General features: G+C 43.4%; 1 protein-coding gene across 7 annotated transcripts in view; it reads left to right on the forward strand.

Annotated features, from left to right (window-relative positions):
- Window positions 1–24,645, forward strand: part of EML6 (EMAP like 6) — a 200,594-nt gene that overhangs the window by 63,298 nt on the left and 112,651 nt on the right. For 6 of the 7 annotated variants that reach the window (XR_012800914.1, XM_075595954.1, XM_075595949.1 and 3 more), the window contains exons 2-6: window positions 73–232; window positions 6,303–6,401; window positions 7,450–7,518; window positions 7,856–8,041; window positions 15,893–16,028. Coding sequence is in view for 5 of the 7 variants with exons in the window: in XM_075595954.1 (XP_075452069.1) it covers window positions 73–232; window positions 6,303–6,401; window positions 7,450–7,518; window positions 7,856–8,041; window positions 15,893–16,028 (650 nt within the window). In the remaining 2 variants the exon portion in view is untranslated. Of the gene's footprint in view, window positions 1–72; window positions 233–6,302; window positions 6,402–7,449; window positions 7,519–7,855; window positions 8,042–15,892; window positions 16,029–24,645 lie in introns of those variants that run through there. The other variant, XM_075595953.1, reaches the window with a different exon arrangement.

The following is a 24,645-nucleotide window of genomic DNA, read 5'->3' on the forward strand; positions in this document are numbered from 1 at the left end:
TGATGAACTGCGGTTCCAAACAATGTGTTATTTACAATGATTGTGTGGTGTTTTTTTTCCACCCCCTTTCAGCCTCGCTTTACACCCCGAGAGAACCCTCGTTGCCACCGGACAGGTGGGAAAAGATCCTTACATCTGTATTTGGGATTCTTACACGGTACAAACACTTTCCATTCTGAAAGATGTGCACACCCATGGAGTAGCGGGCTTGGCGTTTGATTCAGATGGACAGGTCTGTATACTTGTCATGTGATGTGAAAAGCCTGGTGTTTGTTTTCTCCAGGGAGGCAGCCATTGTAAACATCGCTCGGGTAGCATTTCCCAGGCTGATCCCCCTTTTAAATTGTTTTTTTATTTGCATAAAGAAAAGACAATTATTCACGATTCAGTGGTGTCCACTGTTTGCTGCATGCGCCTGAATCTCTTAAAGTGGGGTGCAATGGCTAGCTCACGGTTTTTCTCTGCTCTTACCACTCTACAACCACTGACTGGGAAGCTACTGCACCTCCCTCTTCTATCTCCTTCTCATTCATCCCTCTGTGCCGATTGGCCCCAAAACAGGTGTCTCCTGCCCTGACACTTCTTTTTTTTGTTTTTCTGCCTCGTATGTATTATCCACCATTATATTTAAAAGTGCAAACCTGCTTTAACAAGCACATTATAATAGCACCCTAATATAACCATCATATCATTTGATATGAGGGTTTGAAAGCTGTGTGGATAGTACATTTGTGAAAAACTCTTGTTGGTCCATCAAAAGCTATCACTCCCTACAATGAATTGACTCACATTGAGGACCAATACAGCCACTAGAATGTTGCACTGCCGTATCCTGTCCAGATTGGTAGGGTTGTTCTAGATTTGGTAAAGGTGCGGCACTCCAATACTCTTTCTGTGAGGAGAGGCGGGCAGAAAATTGGAGCACATACAGTATGGATCATTCCTGTTACTCTTATAGGAGGAAATGGGATCCATTCCTTAAAGTGGTCAAAAGCATACATTTTATAACTACTGTAGGTTTGTTTTACATCCGTGCTGTCATGTTCATCAATGCCTCACCCTTTAAACTCAGAGCTTCTCCATAGCAAAATGTAATTCTTTGGTCCAGTATCCAACTACTACTCATTAGATCTTAACAACCATGAAGTCCTTTATTAACAAACATCGAATGAATGAGAAACGTGATTAGTTGCTGTTTACATACAATTGCTTGATCATGTTCCTTTATTTACACTTGGCAGTGTACACTTGCATTAACCATCCATGTTGCCCCCATTTAAAACACAACATATTTATATATTTTGATGCATTATTGTATGCAGATAGAAGGAAAATGTTTTAATTACACGGGAAGTGTAATTAAAAATCATTTCAATGCAAGTAATATTCCAGGAATTATCATGAAATAGTTATTTCTTCAGAGGGTTTGGAAGAAGCAGTGATTCAGTACATGTACTGTGCTGTAGGCAGAGGCTTGCAATGTATATATTGCTTTCATAGACCACAGTTTTGTTGCTTACTTTTATGGCATTTCAAGATGGATTAGAATCAATTTATTGAAAGCAATATTTCTTGTCTGTCACTTCAGAATCAAAGTAGTACATTTTGTGTTTGCTCAGCTGTTGCATACATTTATTACCTCTCCCTTTGAATAATATTTATACTATGTGTACTCCCATACACATATCAACTCCAGCATCTGGTCAGAAAGCGCATCGCACAGCAGATGCTGATGCCAATTATAGACTATGGGGACTTCACCCCAAACTCACCATGGCAAACTTGATACTCTCTACAACTAACTGCCGCTTTGTCCCCCAATGCAACTACAACACACATCACTGCGAAATGTTCAAAGAACTAGATTGGTCATCACTTGAGTCTAGGCGTAAAGTTCACATTTCCTGTCTTGCCTTCAAATATTTTCTGGGCAAGCTACCCGTCTATCTGAACAAGCTCCTCACCCCTACCACATACAGCACTTATCATCTGAGATCTGACTCCAAAAGACTGTTCATGGTCCCAAGGTTCAGCAAAGTATCCGGCCGCTCTACCTTCTCTTACCCTGCACCCCAAAACTGGAACAGTCTACCGGAGACTCTCACATCCACCACCAGTCTAAGTTCTTTCAAAACTAAAGCTGTCTCACATTTTAATCTGGTCTGTAACTGTTACATACGCCTATAATATATATTTTCTCTAATTGTGCATGCAATGTCTTGTATGTTTATAATATATAACCCTGTTCACTTAATGTAACTATGTATTTGTAACCATGTATTTGTCATCATAACTCTATGCCCAGGACATACTTGAAAACGAGAGGTAACTCTCAATGTATTACTTCCTAGTAAAACATTTTTTAATAAATAAATAATTAAATCTGTGACCGCCAACCATACTGAGTGAAACACCTTCTTTAGATTCTTCTGCTATATTTATCCCCAAAATCACAACCTCGACAAAAGTATGTAAAAGTTTTGATACCAATATTTTCATTACCCTATTTCCTCGATTCTAAGACGCCATCGATTCTAAGACGCACCCTTGATTTAATAAAAAAATTGTGGAAAAAAAAAACCCCAATATATTAAATGTGCAGATTTTTTTTTTTTTTTAAGCAAACAGTAGCATACATTTATCTGCACTAGAGAGAGGCAGACACAGAATGGGGAGAGAGAGAGAGACAGTATCGGATGAGCAGAGAGAGAATGGATGGGGGGAGGAAGGAGAGAAAGGAGGGAAGGGGGGGAGAGAAAGGAGGGAAGGGGGGAGAGAAAGGAGGGAAGGGGGGGAGAAGGGGATGGGGGAGAAGGGGATGGGGAAGAATGGAGACAGTGGAGGGGAGGGAGACAGTGGAGGGGAGGGAGACAGTGGAGGGGAGGGGGGAGGGAGACAGTGGAGGGGAGGGGGGAGGGAGACAGTGGAGGGGAGGGGGGAGGGAGACAGTGGAGGGGAGGGGGGGGAGGGTAACAGTGGATGGGGAGGGTGGGAGGGTGACAGTGGATGGGGAGGGTGGGAGGGAGACAGTGGATGGGGAGGGTGGGAGGGAGACAGTGGATGGGGAGGGTGGGAGGGAGACAGTGGATGGGGAGGGTGGGAGGGAGACAGTGGATGGGGAGGGTGGGAGGGAGACAGTGGATGGGGAGGGTGGGAGGGAGACAGTGGATGGGGAGGGTGGGAGGGAGACAGTGGATGGGGAGGGTGGGAGGGAGACAGTGGATGGGGAGGGTGGGAGGGAGACAGTGGATGGGGAGGGTGGGAGGGAGATAGTGGATGGGGAGGGGGGGAGGGAGACAGTGGAGGGGAGGGGGGGAGGGAGACAGTGGAGGGGAGGGGGGGAGGGAGACAGTGGTGGGGAGGGGGGGAGGGAGACAGTGGTGGGGAGGGGGACACACATAGAGACACATACACAAACACAGAGTGACAGGGACACACACACATACACAAACACACACAGAGTCACACAGAGAGAGACACATACACACACACAGAGTGACAGAGACAAACACACACAGAGACACATACACAAACACACACAGAGTAACAGACACACAGAGAGAGACACATACACACACACAGAGTGACAGAGAATCACACAGAGAGACACATACACACACACACACACACACACACACACACACACACACACACACACACACACAGAGTGACAGAGAATCACACAGAGAGACACATACACACACAGAGTGACAGAGGATCACACACAGAGAGAGAGACACATACACACACACAGAGTGACAGAGACAAACACACACAGAGACACATACACAAACACACACAGAGTAACAGACACACAGAGAGAGACACATACACACACACAGAGTGACAGAGAATCACACAGAGAGACACACACACACACACACACACACAGAGTGACAGAGAATCACACAGAGACACATACACACACAGAGTGACAGAGGATCACACAGAGAGAGAGACACATACACACACAGAGTGACAGAGGATCACACAGAGAGAGAGACACATACACACACAGAGTAACAGAGAATCACACAGAGAGAGACACATGAGACACATACACACACACAGAGTGACAGAGACACACACATACACAGAGACACATACACACACAGAGTGATAGAATCACACAGAGAGAGACACATACACACACAGAGTGACAGAGAATCACACAGAGAGAGACACATACACACACACACACACACACACACACACACAGAGTGATAGAATCACACAGAGAGAGACACATACACACACAGAGTAACAGAGAATCACACAGAGAGAGACACATACACACACAGAGTGACAGAGAATCACACAGAGAGAGACACATGAGACACATACACACACACAGAGTGACAGAGACACACACATACACAGAGACACATACACACACAGAGTGACAGAGAATCACACAGAGAGAGACACATACACACACAGAGTAACAGAGAATCACACAGAGAGAGACACATGAGACACATACACACACACAGAGTTACAGAGACACACACATACACAGAGACACATACACACACAGAGTGATAGAATCACACAGAGAGAGACACATACACACACAGAGTGACAGAGAATCACACAGAGAGAGACACATACACACACACACACACACACAGAGTGATAGAATCACACAGAGAGAGACACATACACACACAGAGTAACAGAGAATCACACAGAGAGAGACACATACACACACAGAGTGACAGAGAATCACACAGAGAGAGACACATGAGACACATACACACACACAGAGTGACAGAGACACACACATACACAGAGACACATACACACACAGAGTGACAGAGAATCACACAGAGAGAGACACATACACACACAGAGTAACAGAGAATCACACAGAGAGAGACACATGAGACACATACACACACAGAGTGACAGAGACACACACATACACAGAGACACATACACACACAGAGTGACAGAGAATCACACAGAGAGAGACACATACACACACAGAGTGACAGAGACAAGGGAGGGGTCGGAGGGCTCGTGGGGCTGGCAGCCGAAGCTGTGAGTAGCAGAGGGGGGGGGGGGGGGGTTCATGGGGCTGGAAGCTGTGAGTAGCAGAGGGCTGGAAGCTGTGAGTAGCAGAGGGCTGGAAGCTGTGAGTAGCAGAGGGCTGGAAGCTGTGAGTAGCAGAGGGCTGGAAGCTGTGAGTAGCAGAGGGCTGGAAGCTGTGAGTAGCAGAGGGCTGGAAGCTGTGAGTAGCAGAGGGCTGGATGCTGTGAGTAGCAGAGGGCTGGATGCTGTGAGTAGCAGAGGGCTGGAAGCTGTGAGTAGCAGAGGGCTGGAAGCTGTGAGTAGCAGAGGGCTGGAAGCTGTGAGTAGCAGAGGGCTGGATGCTGTGAGTAGCAGAGGGCTGGAAGCTGTGAGTAGCAGAGGGCTGGAAGCTGTGAGTAGCAGAGGGCTGGATGCTGTGAGTAGCAGAGGGCTGGAAGCTGTGAGTAGCAGAGGGCTGGATGCTGTGAGTAGCAGAGGGCTGGATGCTGTGAGTAGCAGAGGGCTGGAAGCTGTGAGTAGCAGAGGGCTGGAAGCTGTGAGTAGCAGAGGGCTGGAAGCTGTGAGTAGCAGAGGGCTGGAAGCTGTGAGTAGCAGAGGGCTGGAAGCTGTGAGTAGCAGAGGGATGGATGCTGTGAGTAGCAGAGGGCTGGAAGCTGTGAGTAGCAGAGGGCTGGAAGCTGTGAGTAGCAGAGGGCTCGTGGGGCTGGAAGCTGTGAGTAGCAGAGGGCTCGTGGGGCTGGAAGCTGTGAGTAGCAGTCAGGGACGGTCAGCTGGTGGTGCCGCTACAGCAGCACTGCTGTGGGTCGCAGAGGGGGGTCCAGCACTTCAAGCAACCAACTGAGACAAGGGGGAGAGCGGGCGGGGGGCCGTGGTTCAAGCAGACGGCTACCGCGCTTTTTGTTAAAACGCTGAAAGCTGCACGCCCTCCGTCTGCAGCGCCCCCAAGCAGGTTTTTTTTTTTTTTTTTTTTTTAGTACATCGATTCTAAAACGCACCCCTATTTCAGAGATGTGAAATTGGGGAAAAAAAGTGCGTCTTAGAATCGAGGAAATACGGTATTTAATATGTACTGTATCCAAGGAATGGAGGTGTTCACTCTTATATTGTATTCGTCAATTTGGGATTGTAACTAAATATCTGTCCAAACATGCATCTTTAATAATATTGTTTCTTCTTTTTCTTATGTTTTATAAAACATCAATGTGCGACCAAGACACATTAACTAAGTTTCTATCTTTTTTTCCCCCTCCATCTTTCTTTTTTTATAGCGTCTAGCTTCTGTAGGATTGGACGCCAAAAACACCGTCTGCATTTGGGATTGGCAGAAAGGCAAAGTTTTGGCCACAGCTACTGGCCATTCAGACCGGGTAATTTTAAAGACTTTATTTTTTAATTGATTGAGACAAACTTGTTTACATACCTATTTTAGATCAAGGTAAGGGGTTAAGGTTTTTAGATCAGGGGCTTCGGATAAGGGGCTTAGGTTAAGGGGTTTTATTAGGGGTTAAGATTGGGTGGCTTTATGGTAACGGGTAAGGTTAGGGACTTACCTTGGAGGCGAAACGGTCGGCGGCGAAATATCCTTGCGGCGTGGTGAGTGAACGCTATACACCGGCGGCAAAAGTCCGTGACCAAATGTCCTAAACCGTCTCGTAGAGCAGGGCTTCAACTAGTTTTCCAAAGGGGCCAGATCAGAAAGGGCTTAGGAGCAGATGAGCCACAAGCTTATTGTAATTTAATATGTAAAAAATGATAATATTTAAATATTTTGCAAGCATTTAGAACATCTGAACCACATACATTTACATTCATTTCAATTACAAGCGAGTTTCAATGTGAAAAACTGTACTTGGATACTTAAGCAACGGGTATGAAATTGCTATGGAGAAAAAATTGAAGGCCGACATCGAGGCAGTGGTGGGCCTCATTTGGCCCACGGGCTGCCTGATATAGAGCAGGGGTGCGCAAACTTTTCCGCCTGTGCCCCCTGCCTGCTCTGCACCCCCCCCTCACCCCCTCACCTGTTCTCCGGCGTCTCCTGACGTCGCGTTGCCATGGTAAGGAAAGGGAACTTACAGAGGCCTCGCGTGCACTCCCCCGGCATTTAATTTAAAGACTTTGGGGAAGAGCGTGGGGACTCTGTAAGCGCTGCATCTCCCCCCCCAGAAAATGTTGCACCCCCCCCTGGAGGGCCCACCCCCAAGTTTGCACACCCCTGATGTAGAGTATGCTACACACTTCATCTTTGTCTTTATTGTAATTTGTCAACTAGTGATACTGATTAGTTGTCATTCATTGATGGATGCAGAGATTTGATACAACAGTTGCACAATTGTATGATGCATTTCAGCATATATAATTAACTTGATTTATTAAAGCCATCAATGGTTTCAAATCTGGTTTTCTTGTTGACAGATCTTTGATATTTCCTGGGATCCATATCAGCCAAACAGATTGGTTAGCTGTGGAGTGAAGCATATAAAGGTAAGTTTGGTATTTCTGCTAGATAGATTAGGAAGTAATACAAATACATTGGGGCCCAACCATTACAATAAATATTTTCCTTATATTTCATAAAATCATGTTCATAATTTAGAAACAAAACTAATGTAGGCAATGCAAAATGTCTCAATAAAAAAAAAATCTGAAAGCTTAATTACAGAAAAGACACAGAATATCAGTGCAGTTTTGGAGCGAATGTATATGACTATAGCAGAATCACTGTCACTTTTCTATATAGTGTGATATTCAAAATAGATTTTTTTTGCACCTCAAATTATCACTAGTTTGGTATTATTATTATTATTTTTTTCCTTTGTAGTTTTGGACTCTCTGTGGAAATGCACTTACTGCAAAAAGAGGAATATTTGGCAAAACAGGGGATCTGCAAACCATCCTCTGTTTAGCATGTGCAAGAGATGACATCACATACTCGGGTGCATTAAATGGAGACGTCTATGTGTGGAAAGGGCTAACCTTAGTGCGCACCATCCAAGGAGCTCATAGTGTAAGTATATTAAAGAAAACATACAGTACGCCTGTCTGTTCTAGTAAATGCACTCGAGTTGTTTATGTGGAAGTCCGTTCCCAACCTTTTATCATGCCCAGTAACAGCCTATGCAGACACGAGGCATTTGCAATGTTTTTTTATCGGCTATAACGTCCGAGTTCTACATGTCTTAAGGTTGTAATAACACACAGCACATATAACGATTGCCCCATCATACACCTCACCCCAGTGAGTAAATCAAAATGGGCTCAAATCTGCACTAGTGTATGTGTAGTGTATTACATCAGGACTCATGGTTTGTGTTGGTTTGGTTGTCACCTCAATTTTAAGACGCCAACATCTATTTTATATATATATATTTTAAACGATGATAAGGAATTATTATTTTTTGCTTGTATGCAACTTTATTTTTAGATGGATATTCGTTGGTCCAGAGCTATGTTTAATAATACATATTTTCCCTTTCATGAAAAGACATAGGGACATAGTCTCACGCAGTGATATTCCATAAGACCCCCAGTCCAGTTGAAGTGGCCTTAAGGCGTCTCCCAGCTCTGGGTGGGGTTTTATGGTATATCTTGCTTTGTTTTGAGTACACCACATGCGTCAAATAATAACGCACAGTTTTGCCCCTTGAGATGCTTCTGTTTATGTTAACATTGCATAGAGAGAAGAAATACATAAGTACACACGTGTAATACTGGTAGTGTAGGACCTATGGGCTTTACCGTGACGTGGTTGTAGGCTTAAAATATTTTGGCCAAAGTATTGATCTAAATGGCCCATGTGCATGAAGAAAGAATACAGATAAAATACATATTAATGTACTAAATGACTTGTCACGTTGGATGTACCAGTGGGGCCCCGTTTGTCTCTTGTTATGTTATCATTGGTCTAACACTTTTGATGGTGACAGATTCAGAAGAGCTTGTGCATGTTGCCTTCCTGTTAACCTCCAGTAAGCATTAATATATTTGCATTGGGAATGGTTGTTGTACTATCCCTGATTTGTACCAAATGAAGTTCCTTAAACTTATAAGTCCCTGCCCACGGGCCCCTTTTGCCTTTTCCTTCCACTTCCCAAAGCAATGCTGCCCTGGTGTTTTAAGTGTACTGTAAAGACGCCTTTTTTTTTTGGTGGACTAACTAATATGTAGCATTTTATAGGCAACTTTAAACCTCTCTACTTTGAATACATTGCAAAGTGAATGGGTAAAGTGCATATATGTAAGTTAGACTGAATCTTAATTTTTAAAGGGTGAGCACATGAAGTGGACTGTAACCTCTCAAAGAGGGTAGTATATTTAACCAGGGCGTTTTTTCCCCGGCAGGGCGGACACGCCGTTCCTGTACTTTTTTTTTTTTTTTTTTTTTTTCAGAGCCCATGTGGTCAATTTTATCGCATTATTGTGATAACGGGGGGGAAAATATATTTTTTATATGTTTTATAACACAATTGGAATGTAATCATTATTATTTATAAAAACAATACCATACTGTAGATTCGAAACGATTTAGAAATGTGTGTTCTTGCACATATCCAAGAATAATTTTCAGCACAGCAATCTGGCAGCACTGTGCAGCAGCCGGTACGTGTCGGCGGTGCTCTGTCTGTGCGATGCTGAGAACTGCTGCAGGAGGAAGCAATGCTGGTGCCTTCGTGGGCATCATTCTGCAACAGGCACCAATAGCAAACAGCGAAATCGAGACATTAATCCCACTGAGAACATAACTCAAATTTGGAGTCCCTGGTGAAACCTGACCAAAGTTTCGTCAGTATTTTATTGTATTCATTTTTGTTGGGCACATTTCTCAAAAAAAAAAAAAAAAGAATCTCTGATATTTTAAACGTTTAAGAAAATAAAAAATAAAAGTGTCACCTTCCCCCCCCCTTCCCCTGCCTCACTTCAGCGTTCCCTCTGCCCTGTATTTGCCACGAGTTACTAATTACTCGTAAACAATAAATAGAATAAACATGTAATAAAGTTTAAAGTTGGTGCTTATAATATACTTTAAACGTTATTACATCAGTGTGCGCTGTATGTCATTACTGTTTAGGTCAGCGGTGGGCAACTCTAGTGCTCAAGGGCTACCATCTGGTCAGGTTTTAAGGATACCCCTGCTTCAGCACAGGTGGCTCAATCAGTGACTCAGTCAATGACTGAGCTGCCCGTGCTGAAGCAGGGATAGCCTTAAAACCTGACCTGTTGGTGGCTCTGGAGTTGCCCACCCCTGGTTTAGGTGATTTTTCTATAGGCACTGAGCATTGTGTGGTCTTCAGGACCTATAACATATAAATATTTAAGTATGTCATCCTCTTGCCACCCTTTGATATACATTAATACATTTTCAAATATTTATGTGTGTCAAACATGGCATGTTTGTATTACTTTAAAATAAAGCAACTGCAATGTCAATTTTAATTCAATCTTGGCAGGTTCTGCAGAACAAATTCTGGCAGGAAAAATACTGTATCATTATCCTTCCGCCCAGTATTTTCTTTTCACATTTGTCCAGTGCTAAAGATTTTACACAACCAATGCTTCTTAATCAGCTTTTCAGCAAGCCCCTGGTTTCCTATGATAATGCAGAACTGTAAGTTTATCAGTCTATGCAGGCTTAAAAGATAACAGCTCACATCGGGAAACTATCTGTCTTTTGCTATGTGTCATGCTAATGGCAGTTTAACAAAGCTGTGCTACAATTTCAATTGGTTTTGTCTTTCTTGTCTTGAGATAACAGAGACAATAGGTACCTATTATTAATAATAAACCATACTGTATGTTTATTGCAGCTCCACAAACATGACAATGTTGAGACAAAAATATTTGTAATATTGTATTAAACTGCAAGATAAATAGTTCTATTTTCTATAAAGTGACGATTGAACCATATATGAATGAGGTGAGTTATTGCGTACTTACTGTTTCCCAACAACAGCATCCATTGATAATAGCATTTTAAAGCAGAAAACAAAGATTTAGGTTAATCCAGTGGTGGAATATCTGTGTGATATCTGTTTTCTGCAACATACGTATATCGATTGCATTCACACTTACAAGTTAAAGTTCCCCTCAACCATTGGACTGTAAGTAGAACTGCTTCCAAAGATGTGTAGCCTAAGATTGTAAGCTCTTCGGGGTAGGGACGCCCTTTCCTAAGTGTCACTTTTATGTCTGAAGCACTTCTTCCCATTATGTGTTGTTTGTATTTGTTATTTATATGTTTGTCACATGTATTACTGCTGTGAAGCGCTATGTATATTAATGGCACTATATAAATAAAGATATACATACATACATACATACATACATACATACATACACACTACATACTGCTACTTGTTCATGATTCAGACCTGGATGAGATGCGGAATGGTTGTATTCCAATGTGACTATTTGAGGGTTTATTGAATAACTGTAAGAGGGTATCACCTGGTCACTCAGTCCAGGGGCCCAGTTATTAGGATGTTAATGATTTGCTTCCCATGGTCATGGTACCAGAGTCCCAAAATCTGGGGGGCTGGTGGTCCTAGAGTTTCAGTTCAACTCCATAGTAGCCCTATAACATCCAGCTCTTATAACAGCAAATGTCACGCAGAAGTGGGAATAGGTATTTTTGCAACTGGGGCAAGTCCCCCCCCCTTCTCTCTCCCTCTTCTCCCTCTCCTCGTGCGCTCTCACTCTCTTTCCCCCTTCTCTTCCTCTTTCCTACCTCTCACCCCCCCTCTCACTCACTTGCTCCTTCTCTCTCTCTTCCCCCATTTCACCCTCTTCCCCATTTCTCTCACTCACCCTTTCTCTCTTTAACTCTGTCCCCCTCTCTCCCTTTCCCCCTCTGTCTTCACCCCCTGGGCCCTCCCTGTGTAGTCGATACAGGTAATTAGTCCTGAGTTGGGTTCCCCCGCCCTCCCCGGATGGATGTCTCCCTTCTCCATCACCTGTCGGCGGGTGATAGCTGGATCCCTGCACCACATATCGGGCTGTGCCATGGGTAGCTGCCCTGTTCGCCCCGTCCTAGTTCCGCCTCTGGTCCCATGTTTTGGCTGTCTCCTGGCACTTAACTACGATTACCCTTGCTCATCTAATACACCTTTTGAGTTGTTCCTAATTACCTTAAAGCAGCAATCAAAGCAGGGGACCCCTGCTTCTGGAGATTCTTGCCTCCCTAGTGAGTACACCGCTCTGCTAGCAGGGATCACGTAATGGACGCTTTTTAAAGCGTCCGAGTATGCGGGCCATTAGGAAGCCATGACGTCATTGGTGCGGCTTCCTACTGGCCCATGTGATGCGGGTTCTTTAAAAAACAGAACGATACCGGCACCTCCTTCATAAGTAAGTTTCTATGGAAGCAAGGAGTTCCTGGAGCTGAAATTAATGGGGTTCAGCTCCGTAGACCCTGTAAGAGATGTTTAGAGGTATGCAAATGGAGACCATTTAGGGTGAAATTAACATATGGCTTTATTGAACCTGTCCCTTTAAACAGCACAGCAAACAAAAATATTAAAAAACAACAAACACCTATCCCTGTGTAAGGGCTAACTTACTTCCCCCAGTCCCTCTCTTACAATACTGGGAGGATAAGCCCCTTTCCAGCCTAACACCCCAAAGTCTCAGCGGTACCTTAAAATAAGTGGTCCTTCAGGTCAGTGGTGTGCTTGAGGTTCCTGGGTCCTGGGTCCTCTGCGTCCAGGAAAAGAGGTCTGGTCCCTGTGTGTCTTGCTGTTAATACACAGTCCTCCTGAGTATTCAAGATCCTCTCCTCATGTTAGCACCATTGTGTGCTGAGGAAAAATCTCGCTTTATTTATGCCCTCTTGGTACTAGGTCTCGTTACATGCATTTGCATGTACTCATAAGTATCAGTGTCATTACTTTCATATGGCTTGTCTGTTCTCTTTGGGGAGGTTGGGACACTTGACTGGATTCCCATAAATGACCTGTCCCCGTTGTGCATAACTTCTGTGACACTCTGTAAATAGGGACCCCTTCTCGGGCCTTGGGTGACTTAATATAGCTAGGGGGGATACACCCCACTTCTGTCTCTGAACTGCCACTTCTAGACAGACTGTAACTGAGGCATGTGTGGATCTGCCCCTAGAACTGATCCTGTTGCAACCTGGGATCACACTTATGGGGACTTTTGTGGCATGCATGTCTCCTCTTCTGTGAACCACTGGGTTCACCTTGGCCATCTCTTGGCATACTGAAGGGATCTGAAGGGGCACTGTACCTAACTAGAACATAATAAACGGGGACTAGTCTGTCCTATACATTCAGCACATACTTCTTAACTATATACACTGAGGCTCCTCCACTCTCACTCCTAGAGGAACCTAACCCCTAGAACCTTCTTTTTCCTATGTATACCCCCTCTGACATCCCTGTGGCCAGGCAACACAGGGCAGGGCTTAGCATCTGCTGACTCATCTCTAATCCTGTGTAATAGGAAAAGTATTACTACTTTTATGGGTCTGCTCCATTAACCCCTAAAAGGCCATGATAATCCCATAAGAGGGTTATAACAGCTACTGCTATTTATAGCCAAGACTGAAGCCACACCCCCTATCTACAATTGGCCAGATCCTATTGAGGAGACATAATTCCCTTGCACTGAGAAATGAACACATTAAATCCTTAATGCTTAGCCACAGATGAATACAGTAATATTTTTTCAGTTCATATAAAAAAATAACATACAATATGAGCAAGTCAGCGAGAAATGGCCCCAATTATACCCCTACATGCTTTGTGACTTCAACATCAGACAAAATGACATTGAGGTCGCGAAACGCGTAGGAGCATGTCTTGGGTCCGCTCCCCGCTGAGTTTCTCCTGTTGCATGTTTTTTTTTAAATGGGAACTAAGTAAATAATATTTTTATCCGTCATTAGAAGCTGACCTCCCTTTGAGGTTTGATACATTGACATATTCTGTTATTATAGAAATAAATGGATACAATGCTAATCTATCAATATTCCTATCATCTTCCTATCATCCATCGATACATTTTCCAACCTAATAATGTTCCATTTATTCATTTAATGATGCTACCAACTTTAATCTAGAAGAAGCTGGGACAAACTGCGATGGGCTTCCAGAGGTCCGGCCAGGATGGTCCCGGTGTGACTCGGAAAAACTTGATCACTGAATTTTAATTGAAACTAGTTTTGCTAAATATTAAATGAACGAACTGAGCCATTGTTTTTTGCTTTTTGTGGGTTTTCACTTTGTATCTCATTTTGTTTATTCTTTTGTCTTCCTTTCCTTGGTCCTGTTTGTTGGTGTAACAACCTCCTCTATGACCCACTTGGAATCCTCCTATCCAAATGAAAAGAACTAGATTTATTGCTACATTTCACATGGTGCTGCTGTGTATTCTACCCGTGTGTATAATGTTACTTCAGAAACTGTGAGATGAAACACGCATAGAAAAGATGACAAATCCTAGTTACAAAATTATTTATACTTCTATCATTTTTGGCTCCTTGTCAGTGAGAAATCTGACCTCTTAGGTTTTTTTTAAGGTTACTACAGTATATGATTACAGAAGATCATATTTGTCATGTAGTAGAATAATTTATTATATTGCAGAAGCATTTGTCATTTTGGTTGTTTGAAACTTTCCAGCTTGACCAGGGAGAAGACTACACTCGGACAATGTGGGTTGGTGCAACGCACAGCAAGAAGGGTGATAGCAGGTCTGGCAAAAAGTTTCTTTATTAAAGGGACATAAAAACGGAAGGCTGCAACCTTCTACGCATTTTGATTGCACGAAACGCGTAGAAGGTTGCAGCCTTCCGTTTTTTATGTCCCTTTAATAAAGAAACTTTTTGCCAGACCTGCTATCACCCTTCTTGCTGTGCGTTGCACCAACCCACATTGCACTGGATTTCTCCCTATTGGCAACAGCACGCAGACTGAGAGGATCTCTGGTGACAATCATTCGTGAGTACATACCTGGGGCCAGCCCAATGAGGTTAGGGGAGGGTGTCCTTGTGCATCTACCCCTGCCTTCAGGGTAACTGGAGCCCCTTTTAAGGTTTGAAACAATATTTATGTCCCAGAAGTGTACCTCTCACATTATACCTGATGGGATTTCATGCTTGAGCACCACATCACCTCTATTGTATGTACACTCGGACAAGCAGCTGGGAAAAGACAATTGACATTGAAATTAACTTAAACGAACCAAATGTAATCCTTATGGTCCGGTTTTATGTACAGTATATCTATCTAATATGTATATATGTGTGTGTGTGTGTGTGTGTGTATATATATATATATAATATATATATATATATATATATATATATATATATATATATATATATATATATATTATAGCTTTATTTTGCAAAGCCAGTATAACCAACTGATGAGACCCATTAAAGTCGAAACGGCTGTCTGTGGGTAGGTTACTGTGAAATGCAGCAAGCATAAGCTTATAGGGGACCATGTTATATGGGTTTGAAGCAAAAGGTGGCACTGTATGCTCATTTGCATGTCATTTCCCGGAATCCCTTGCTGCAGTATAAGCACTGTGTGCTCGTTGATAATGGTGAAAGGCGGGGTTGCAGACCTGTCTAAGACATGCAAATGAGCATACAATAATATTTCCATTTGCTATGTGTGTGTGTATATATGTATATATGTATATATGTATATATATATATATATATATATATATATATATATGTATATATATATATATATATATATACATATATACACACACACACACACATACTCATCCTTAGTGTCATAATTACATAGATTTATACAATACGATTGGGTATTTATTTATATGGCTATATACCTAACAGACTGCAATACTTTTTACTTTGAAGGCTGGGATATTTAGCATGTATGCGTGTGAAGAAGGTTTTGCCACTGGTGGAAGAGATGGCTGCATTCGTTTATGGGACACGGATTTCAAGCCAATCACTAAAATTGATCTCCGAGAAAGTGAACAAGGTTATAAAGGTAAGAACATAATTATGAAAGAAATATATATATGTAAAGGGGTAGCGAGGGTTATTGCTCCCACGTTCTAATGATTTATTTATGCAGGTTGTCTGCTAATGTGCAATCCAGTCTTACTCTCAATTCCCAGCGGCAGAATGAAGGAAATAAAACCCATACTATACCAGCTTCTGATCTACAAGAAGCTTTCTTACACTTTGCTCTTTTGTAAATTCCCTCTTGCGTTTGCCATTAGTGTTATCATCTGTTACGTGTTAGAGCAGGTGGCAGATTTGGGGGGGTAAAAGAACAAATGAACACATGGTGTGTATATATATATTGTAAAAATAGAAATAACGCATGCATCAAATATATTTCAGGTTTAAGAGCCCGTCAAATATATTTCAGGTTTAAGAGCCCGTCAGATGTACAGTAGCATGCAGTTAATAATTATATATTATTGCGTATTATATAGGAAAAGAACATGGCATTCCCTAAGTAATGTGTTGGTTGTTTGTTTGCTTGTTTCTTTCATCAATTGGAATACATGACTTAAAATAGTTTATTATTTTTATGCTAGATATATTTTTTTAACATGACTGTGCTTACAAATGTAAATTAATATGACTATAGATATCATATTTATACATGTAGTGTACCAACTACAAAAACACGGAGTGCATCTAGGTCAGTGGGGAAAATTCAATATCCTTTTCGTGAAATGTAATTTCCATTGCAGAAGCCGCGTGATCTCCTACCTGAGTGATGATAATAGAACGCGTTTCCTTCCAATCCTATACAATCAAAGCAGGGCTGAAAGCAGCAGATATTTCAGAAATATTTTTCTACATGCTAGAATGCATAAAGTTAAAGCGCTCACAAAATCTTCAGTATCTGTTTATTTTTCATTTTAATGTCCCTAAAAATGCTGTCAGAAGACATGGAATCAAACAGGCCTAATTTTTCTGAAAGAAAACTAGAGCTTAACAAATTGGTCTGCATTTGTAATTTTCCTCCATTGCACCTTAATTTGTATCCTACCTATGTAATGGGAGAGCAGAATAGAATATCTGTTTTGTTTGTTAGAAAACTAGAGCCACAAGCCCCCTATGTATCAGCGTAGAGTAAAGTGCTAGGGTTGCCAGGTGTCCAGTATTGAACCGGACTGTCCTGTATTTGGACACTGTCCAGTAAAAATCAGAGGTACTGTAATACTGGACATGTAAGTGTCTGATATTACCTCTCTGGACAGCTTGGTGGGCTGCAGGATTTCCCCCCCAGCAGGGTGAGAGCAGGTTTACTGCTAGGGGAATAGGCAGCTTCCTCCATCCTGACTGGCTGCTGCTGGGTAATGAAGCCAATCAGGAGGAGGTGTCAGGAGCCCTGGGGGTAGGGACGAGAGGAGGAAACAGCATGGAGCGGTGAGAGTGTGTGTGTGTCTCGAGCACGTCGCACCTTTCACCATTGTGTAGAGTATTTTTGGAGAAGCCACCTGGTAACCCTAGCTGTGGCATATGTAAGAACAGTTGCAGTATGTTAGACTCGCACTACTTCAAATGTAAAGGATTTTTAGGGACCAATATAAGCCAAAAAGTGGGGAGTACAGAGGTTGGGTTTCTAAAGCTACAATACCACCACAGAGAACCCTCTGCACATCTCTCACCATTCATCATTCACTTTTTACCTCCTGCCCTACAGAGGAGGATTAGTTTCACTATGTTATTTATCACTTTACCTTTTTTGTATTTTGACAGCATATTAATTTGCAGAAATCACTAGGGTTGCCAGGTGGCTTGTCCCAAAATACTGGACACAATGGTGAAAGGTGCGACGTGCATGAGAATCGTTGGTGGGGAAGAATGTTATTTATGAATGACCTGACTGTTACGTCATTTTTTCTAAATTTCACTCCAACAATTCACCAATTTCCACCACTTTATATTCTGTTTCGTAAAAAATCTGGGGAGGGGTCATGGGAGGGAGTGCCCTTCCAGGGATTTGTTTTTAGGAAATAGAATATTAAATAGTGCAAATTGATGCAAATTGGTGCAAATTGGTGCTTGCTTGGAATGAAATTTAGAACAAATTACATAATGGTCAGATCATTTATAAATAACTGACCTGCAGTCATACAGACCCATGGATCATTACAATAACAAATAACACATTTAACGAATAAACACAAAGGGCATTCATCCTCCTACCTCACACTGAACAAATGTACAGAATCTGCAGTAGTATGAATGTGCATGTATGTTTTTTGAGTGGTAGAGAGCCATGGATGGTGTATCTGAAGTGACCATAGATCAGTCCAAATATGTATTTTTTTCATATGATGGATCACCACAATATATCAGAATGTACATAAAGCAGGTGGGCAGTGCCAGCGTGATGGCGGTGCCACTGCACCAAGCCCCGCGGCTACAGAGGCTCCACTCTCTTCCCCAGAACAATGAAACTGATTGCCAGGGGAGAGCGTGGGGCCTCTGCAACTGTCTCCTACCTTCTCCTTCGCCATTTCTTCCTGCAGGCTCCCTCAACATGGCGCAGCGACGTTAAATGGCTTATACCCCATCGGGGATATGCAAATGTTTTTCTCAAATTTTCTGTAAATTTCTCATTTTTCTAAATGTTGCCAATTTTTCTATAATTGCCGTAAATGGCAGTGTATAAAGGGGACAGTAACCTTGGAAGTTGACTGTTAATGTTTGGTGAATTTGTTGTGCAGAGCTTGCCAATTTATACGAACTATTCGCACACCTCTATTCATGAAAAAAACTATGGCTATAATTGAGCTCATAGCATAGGGTTAACATTTGCGATAAAGCTGCGTTATCTGTAAATTATGTCACGTTATTGAAGTGTTGGCATTACTCCCATCTTAGACCCTACAATACTGTAGGGCTTTTGCAGGAGAGAAAGGGGGGAAGGAGGAGTAAGAGGAGAATTTAGCAGGCCACTGTTAGGTTTACTTACATAATGCTAAATTATTACGTTAACCTTAATCCCCATTTTTAAGATACATAGAAAACTCACATTGTCAAAGAATTATTTCCATGGCCTGGGAAGCATTTAGTTCTACAACATCTTGTCATCAAACACATATAGCGAATGCAATAAAGGAATTCTTGTGATAATGACAACGCAATGCTAAATATGAAATAAAGCAAGATCTAATTCGGTCTGATGTTTCACAGCACATAGGAAATTGAGTATGTGGACCAACTGGTATTATCTGCCGTCAATTTCTATCGTCTGTGGGGTAGATCAACAAAGTTTCATTAAGTCAGGCAACTAGCATTACGTTACCTAAATAGTTAACGAACGCTCGCTTCCCTGACTTTAACGAACATCCACAAAACTAAATATATGCAAAAACAACGTCCGTTAGGCCCCTGCATTTGCATATGGCTAAAGTAGGGTTAGCCGGGACACCCCAGCGCTAGCTGGCAGTAACGCTGGGTTGTGTTAACGATATGCTAAGAAAGATGCCAGGTATATATTGCAATCCCTGACGAGCGATCCTCAGCTAGACCAACTCCATCGATCCTCTGTTGCTTGAAGAATCTTCATCTGTAAGTATTTATTTGCAAAGACGGAGGGCTAGGTTTGTTGGGTGGGGGTTATGGGGGTAGGTGTCCCTGGGAGGGAGGTTATGCCACCCGGGGGGATTAAGGAGGATGGTTAGCCCCTTGCATGTCATAGCGGTAGTACTACTATGACATACAATGGTTATTCAGGTAGTTAGCGTATTTCTATTATTTATTTAGAAAATGTTTTACCAGGAAGTAATATATTGAGAGTTATCTCTCGTTTTCATGTATGTCCTGGGCACAGAGTTATGATAATTATACATGGTTATATTAAATGAACAGAGGTTATACATTCAATTTACAGACATTTCATGGACAGAGATGTGATTATGGACATATTCAGGGCCGCTGATAGATTTTTCTACATATTAAAATCCTCTTGCTTCCCCAATACATATTAAAAAGACCACTGCTCCCTCTAATACATATTAAAAAGTCCCCTGCTCCCCCCAATACATATGAAAAAGACTTCCACTCCCACCCAATACATATTAAAAAGACCCCAACTCCCCCCAATACATATTAAAATCCGCCGCTCCCCCCAATAAATATTAAAATCCCCCCGCTGCCCCCCAATACATATTAAAATCCTCCCGCTCCCCCCAATACATATTAAAATCCCTCTGCTCCCCCCCAAAACATATTCAAATCCCCCACTCCCCCAATACATATATTTAAAAAAAGACTTACCTTGGGGATGGTCTCAGGTCAGGCCCCAAGACTGCGGGGGGGCCCGGCCGGCGCTGCAAGTTGGGCCCGATCTCTGTCCAGACCAGGCTGCCGGTCGTGGCCAGGCCCCGGCTCTTCATTAGCTGCCCACAGGCCTCTCTCTCACTGTGTCCCACGTGCTTCTGCCATTAGCGCGCGGCTCCGGGCTTCCCTCTCATTCCGGCGCACACCAGAAGCCAGCTTACTTCCGGCGTGCTCACGAAAGAGAGGGCCGTCGTGCGCCAGAGGTGGAAGCTCGAGACACAGTGGGGGAGAGGCCTGAAGGCAGCTGATGGAGAGCCGAGACCCAGGTGTGGCCAGAGGTCTGGCCCAACTTTCAGCCCGGCCGGGCCCGGGTCACCTGTCCCTTCTGTGACCCCCTGTCGGCTGCCCTGGACATATGTAATATTTACAGACAAGATTTAAATTGTTACGAGAGTTAGGATAGGCCTGCAATGTGTTAGAAGAGGCCCTGCCTCAGGGAGCTTACAATCTATAAGGCCGGTTAAGTTGAAATATTGGGTACAAGCTATTAGAGGGCTAGTGAGTTTCAGATTGCCATTGAGCAGCTGTAACATTACCAAATATCAGCGAATGGCAGCAAATAGTTCACTCCCTTTGGCTGCCATTCTGCTGCACCAAAGACTGTCCACCTTTGGGGCGATGCAGATGTAGACTGAAGGGGTTCAGAATAAATGCAGCTGTAGTTTCAGAGTCCTTTGTCCTCCTTGGCCATTAACATGCCAGGGGTTGACAAAACACATAGTAGTAAGCAAAGGCCGATGTTAACACTTAGCACGCTAGTTCTGTGCAGAGGGGATCATCTCTTGGGGAACCTGTTCAGGCCTCCACATAATGCATGCCTTCATGGCCACTATGGCTTCCAAGGGGTTGATACACGGGTTTTGGTTAAATTTTTTGGCCTATTTTGTGGCCTATACACTTCTGCTTCCTATATTACCAATTCAGTATAGGAAGCCAAAGTGGCCCACTTCAGAACCCTGGACAAGGCCAAAAGATTTTCTGCTTCCCGTCATTAGGTGCTTGACCTAAATCAGGCTTGCACAACACGCGGGTCGCCTGCACTCATTGTGCGGCCCACGGCGGCTTTCCCTGTCCTCCTCCCTCCCGAGTCTGCTCTCCCCCCTGCGAGCCCGCTTTCGTGTCGACCGCGAGCCAGCTCTCCCCCTCCTCTCCCGCGAGCCAGCTCTCCCCCTCCTCTCCCGCGAGCCAGTTCTCCCCCTCCTCTCCCGTGAACCAGCTCTCGCCCTCTTCTCCTGCGAGCCAGCTCTCCCCCTCCTCTCCCGCGAGCCAGCTCTCCCCCTCCTCTCCCGCGAGCCAGCTCTCCCCCTTCTCTCCCGCAAGTCATCTCTCCCCCTCTACTCCCGCGAGCCCGCTCTCCCCCTCTACTCCCGCGAGCCCGCTCTCCCCCTCTACTCCCGCGAGCCCGCTCTCCCCCTCCTCTCCAGCGAGCCCACTCTCCCCTCCTCTCCCGCGAGCCCCCTCTCCCCCTCCTCTCCCGCAAGCCTGCTCTCCCCCTCCTCCTCCCCCTCCTCCCCCTCCCCCTCACAAGCTGTATATGGAATGAGAGTAGATGATCATATATTTAGGGTGAGGATTAATGACTCTTCTACATTGCCCATAATATAATACTATGGTACTTTATACAGCACTGTATAGGAAAACACTGTACCTTCAGAATTAACATTTGTTCCCCCAACCACAACTAGATGGTTGACAAAAGGGTAAATCATTGAAACTTGTTCACTATCTGTGAATAGCCTAACCTATATGAATATTTGAACAATTATTTTTATTTTACCAAACGCAAATGCACGGGCTAGTCAAGTGTACTAAATTACTCTTGCGCACCATCTTCTGGACAGTTTAAATATTTCATATTTGAATTATAAATATTTCACAGCAAATAAAAATATCACTTGTGAGCACATTCACATCTCGGGCAACCCTTCTTTTCACCATTATCTCCCAGCATACAGTGCTTCCATTGCAGCTAGGGATCCTGGGAAATGACATGCAAATGAGCACACAATGTCACCTTTCGCTTCAAATCCACTTTTACATGGACCCCTATAAGCTTATGCCTGCTGTATTACACAGCTTTTCAGCACAGCCTGGGTTAAAGAAGTGCATAGCCAATAAACCTACTAACAGACAGCTGTTTCCACCTTTTGGGTCTCTTCAGTGTGAGGTTGGTTATACAGGTTTTGCAATTTCAAGCTGTGATATTTCACAAGAATATGAGGAGGATGAGGAAAGCGAGGAATTGTTTTATATATTAAAAAAAAAATCTGATTTGGTTTTCCCCTGGATAAAAAGATAATTAGTTTCATTTAAAAAAATAACCCTTTTGCCTAAATAGAGCATTTAGTTCCCACTAGAACTGGTGCTGTGCCTGTCCCTGTGCTGGTCCTTCCCAATCATTCTTTAGCTGAGAATATGGCAATGATGAAGGGATTTTAGTTCCTCTCTGAGTTTAGTAGATGATGTATTGTATTGTATGTCTTTATTTATATAGCGCCATAAATGTGCATAGCGCTTCACAGTAGTAATACACGTGGTCATCATATAAATAACAGGTCATGGGAATAAGTGCTTCAGACATAAAAGTAACATTAAGGAAAATGAGTCCCTGCTCCGAGGAGCTTACAATCTAATTGGTAGGTATGAGAACGTACAGAGACAGTAGGAGGGAATTCCCATACTGCATGATAGAAGAATGTTAGTCAGTAGAAGAAAAAAAATTTGGTCACAGAGAAATAAATGCAGGCCAGGAACAATGGGGGTTATGCATCAAGATGCATAACTGCGGCAAAGAAAAGCACCAGATTTATCTATGATAAAAAAACACCATTGTTTCCAAAATAATTTTTTTCTTTAATAAATTCAGTGTTACTTTTTGCATCATTTTTCTGCCCCATCTTTGCTGCCGGAAGTCTTTGATTCTTCTCTTCCATTATCTTCCATTATCTTCTTAACTGTTATTTTAAAATTGCAAGATTTTAGGACTACTTACGTAACCCTCCAGTGTTGAGGTTTTTACATGGTCCTACCCACTAATGGACTAGCGCCCTCCCCGTTCCCCTCTGTGTCGGGGGTCTTGCGAGCACCGTCCATATCACACCTCCTCGCGAGCCCCCTCTATTTCCCCTCTCTCCCCATGTATTTCTCTCCCCCCTCACTATTGCCCCCCCCTTCCTCACTAACACTCTCCCCCTTCCTCACTCCTTCTTACACCCCCTTTCACTCTCTCCCTCCCTCCGCTATCACTCAATTACACCCCTCCCCCCACAAATACACTACCCTGCCCCCCCACAAATACATACTTACACTGCCCTCCCCCCCAAAAATACATACTTACGCTACCCCTCTCCCCCCCAGAAATACATACTTACACCTCCCCCACCCTGCACAAATACATACTAACACCTCCCCCACTCTGCACAAATACGTACTTACACTACCCCACACAAATACATGTGAAGGAGGGAGGGAGGCCCGTAGCAGCTTGGGAGAGCTGGGGCCTGACAGCAACCAGAGGCCTGGCAGCCGGATTAAGCCAACGGGCCCAGGACACTTGTCCCAGCTCTCCCCCCCTGTCAGCGGCCCTGGGCGGCAGTGATCAGGCCTGAGAGGCAAAAGGGCCACTCAAAAGGTTATGTGCTTGGGGAGCACCTGTGACATGTACAATAGTTGGACAATTGGTATAATTACGCCAGTTGGAATGCAAAACAAAAATGGCTGCAACTTTGTTATCGATATAAATACAAATATTCAGTGCGTAAAGTTGATGTGAACATGTCTGTGGGAGGCAGGGGAAGATAGATGGGTGCACAGGAAAATTCAATCTGAAGCAGTTTTTATTCAGTAGACAATAAAGGCCAGTAGTGATCTGTGAAGCTGCTTCTGTGTGCCAATGAAGTCTCCGAGGAATTTGCCTGCCATGGAGAAGCATTTCTCCATCATATGAAAAGTCAGATTAGAGTTGAAGGGGTTGAGAGTGAGAAATGATTCGCCATTTGGGGTGCATCCTAATGCAAATCACCATTCTGGCAAAACAAAATGGCCTACACTCAGTTCTAAATGAGCACTTTGTCTAATCCTCCCAAACTTCTTTAGAAGTTAGAGTATTTTGATTAAATATATACAATTAATGATTGAATAAAGATACAATGGAGGGGGGAGAAATGTAATAGCAGGTATTGGGGTTTGTTCAGTGTATGCCATTCAAGTCAATAGCATTTAACACTGATCAAACTCTGATTTTTCTTATCAGAGCTTAGAGCCTCCTAATGTACCAAATATACAGTGATAAC

The sequence above is a fragment of the Ascaphus truei genome, chromosome 4 (assembly GCF_040206685.1).
Source record: "Ascaphus truei isolate aAscTru1 chromosome 4, aAscTru1.hap1, whole genome shotgun sequence".
NCBI classification, from domain to species: domain Eukaryota; kingdom Metazoa; phylum Chordata; class Amphibia; order Anura; family Ascaphidae; genus Ascaphus; species Ascaphus truei.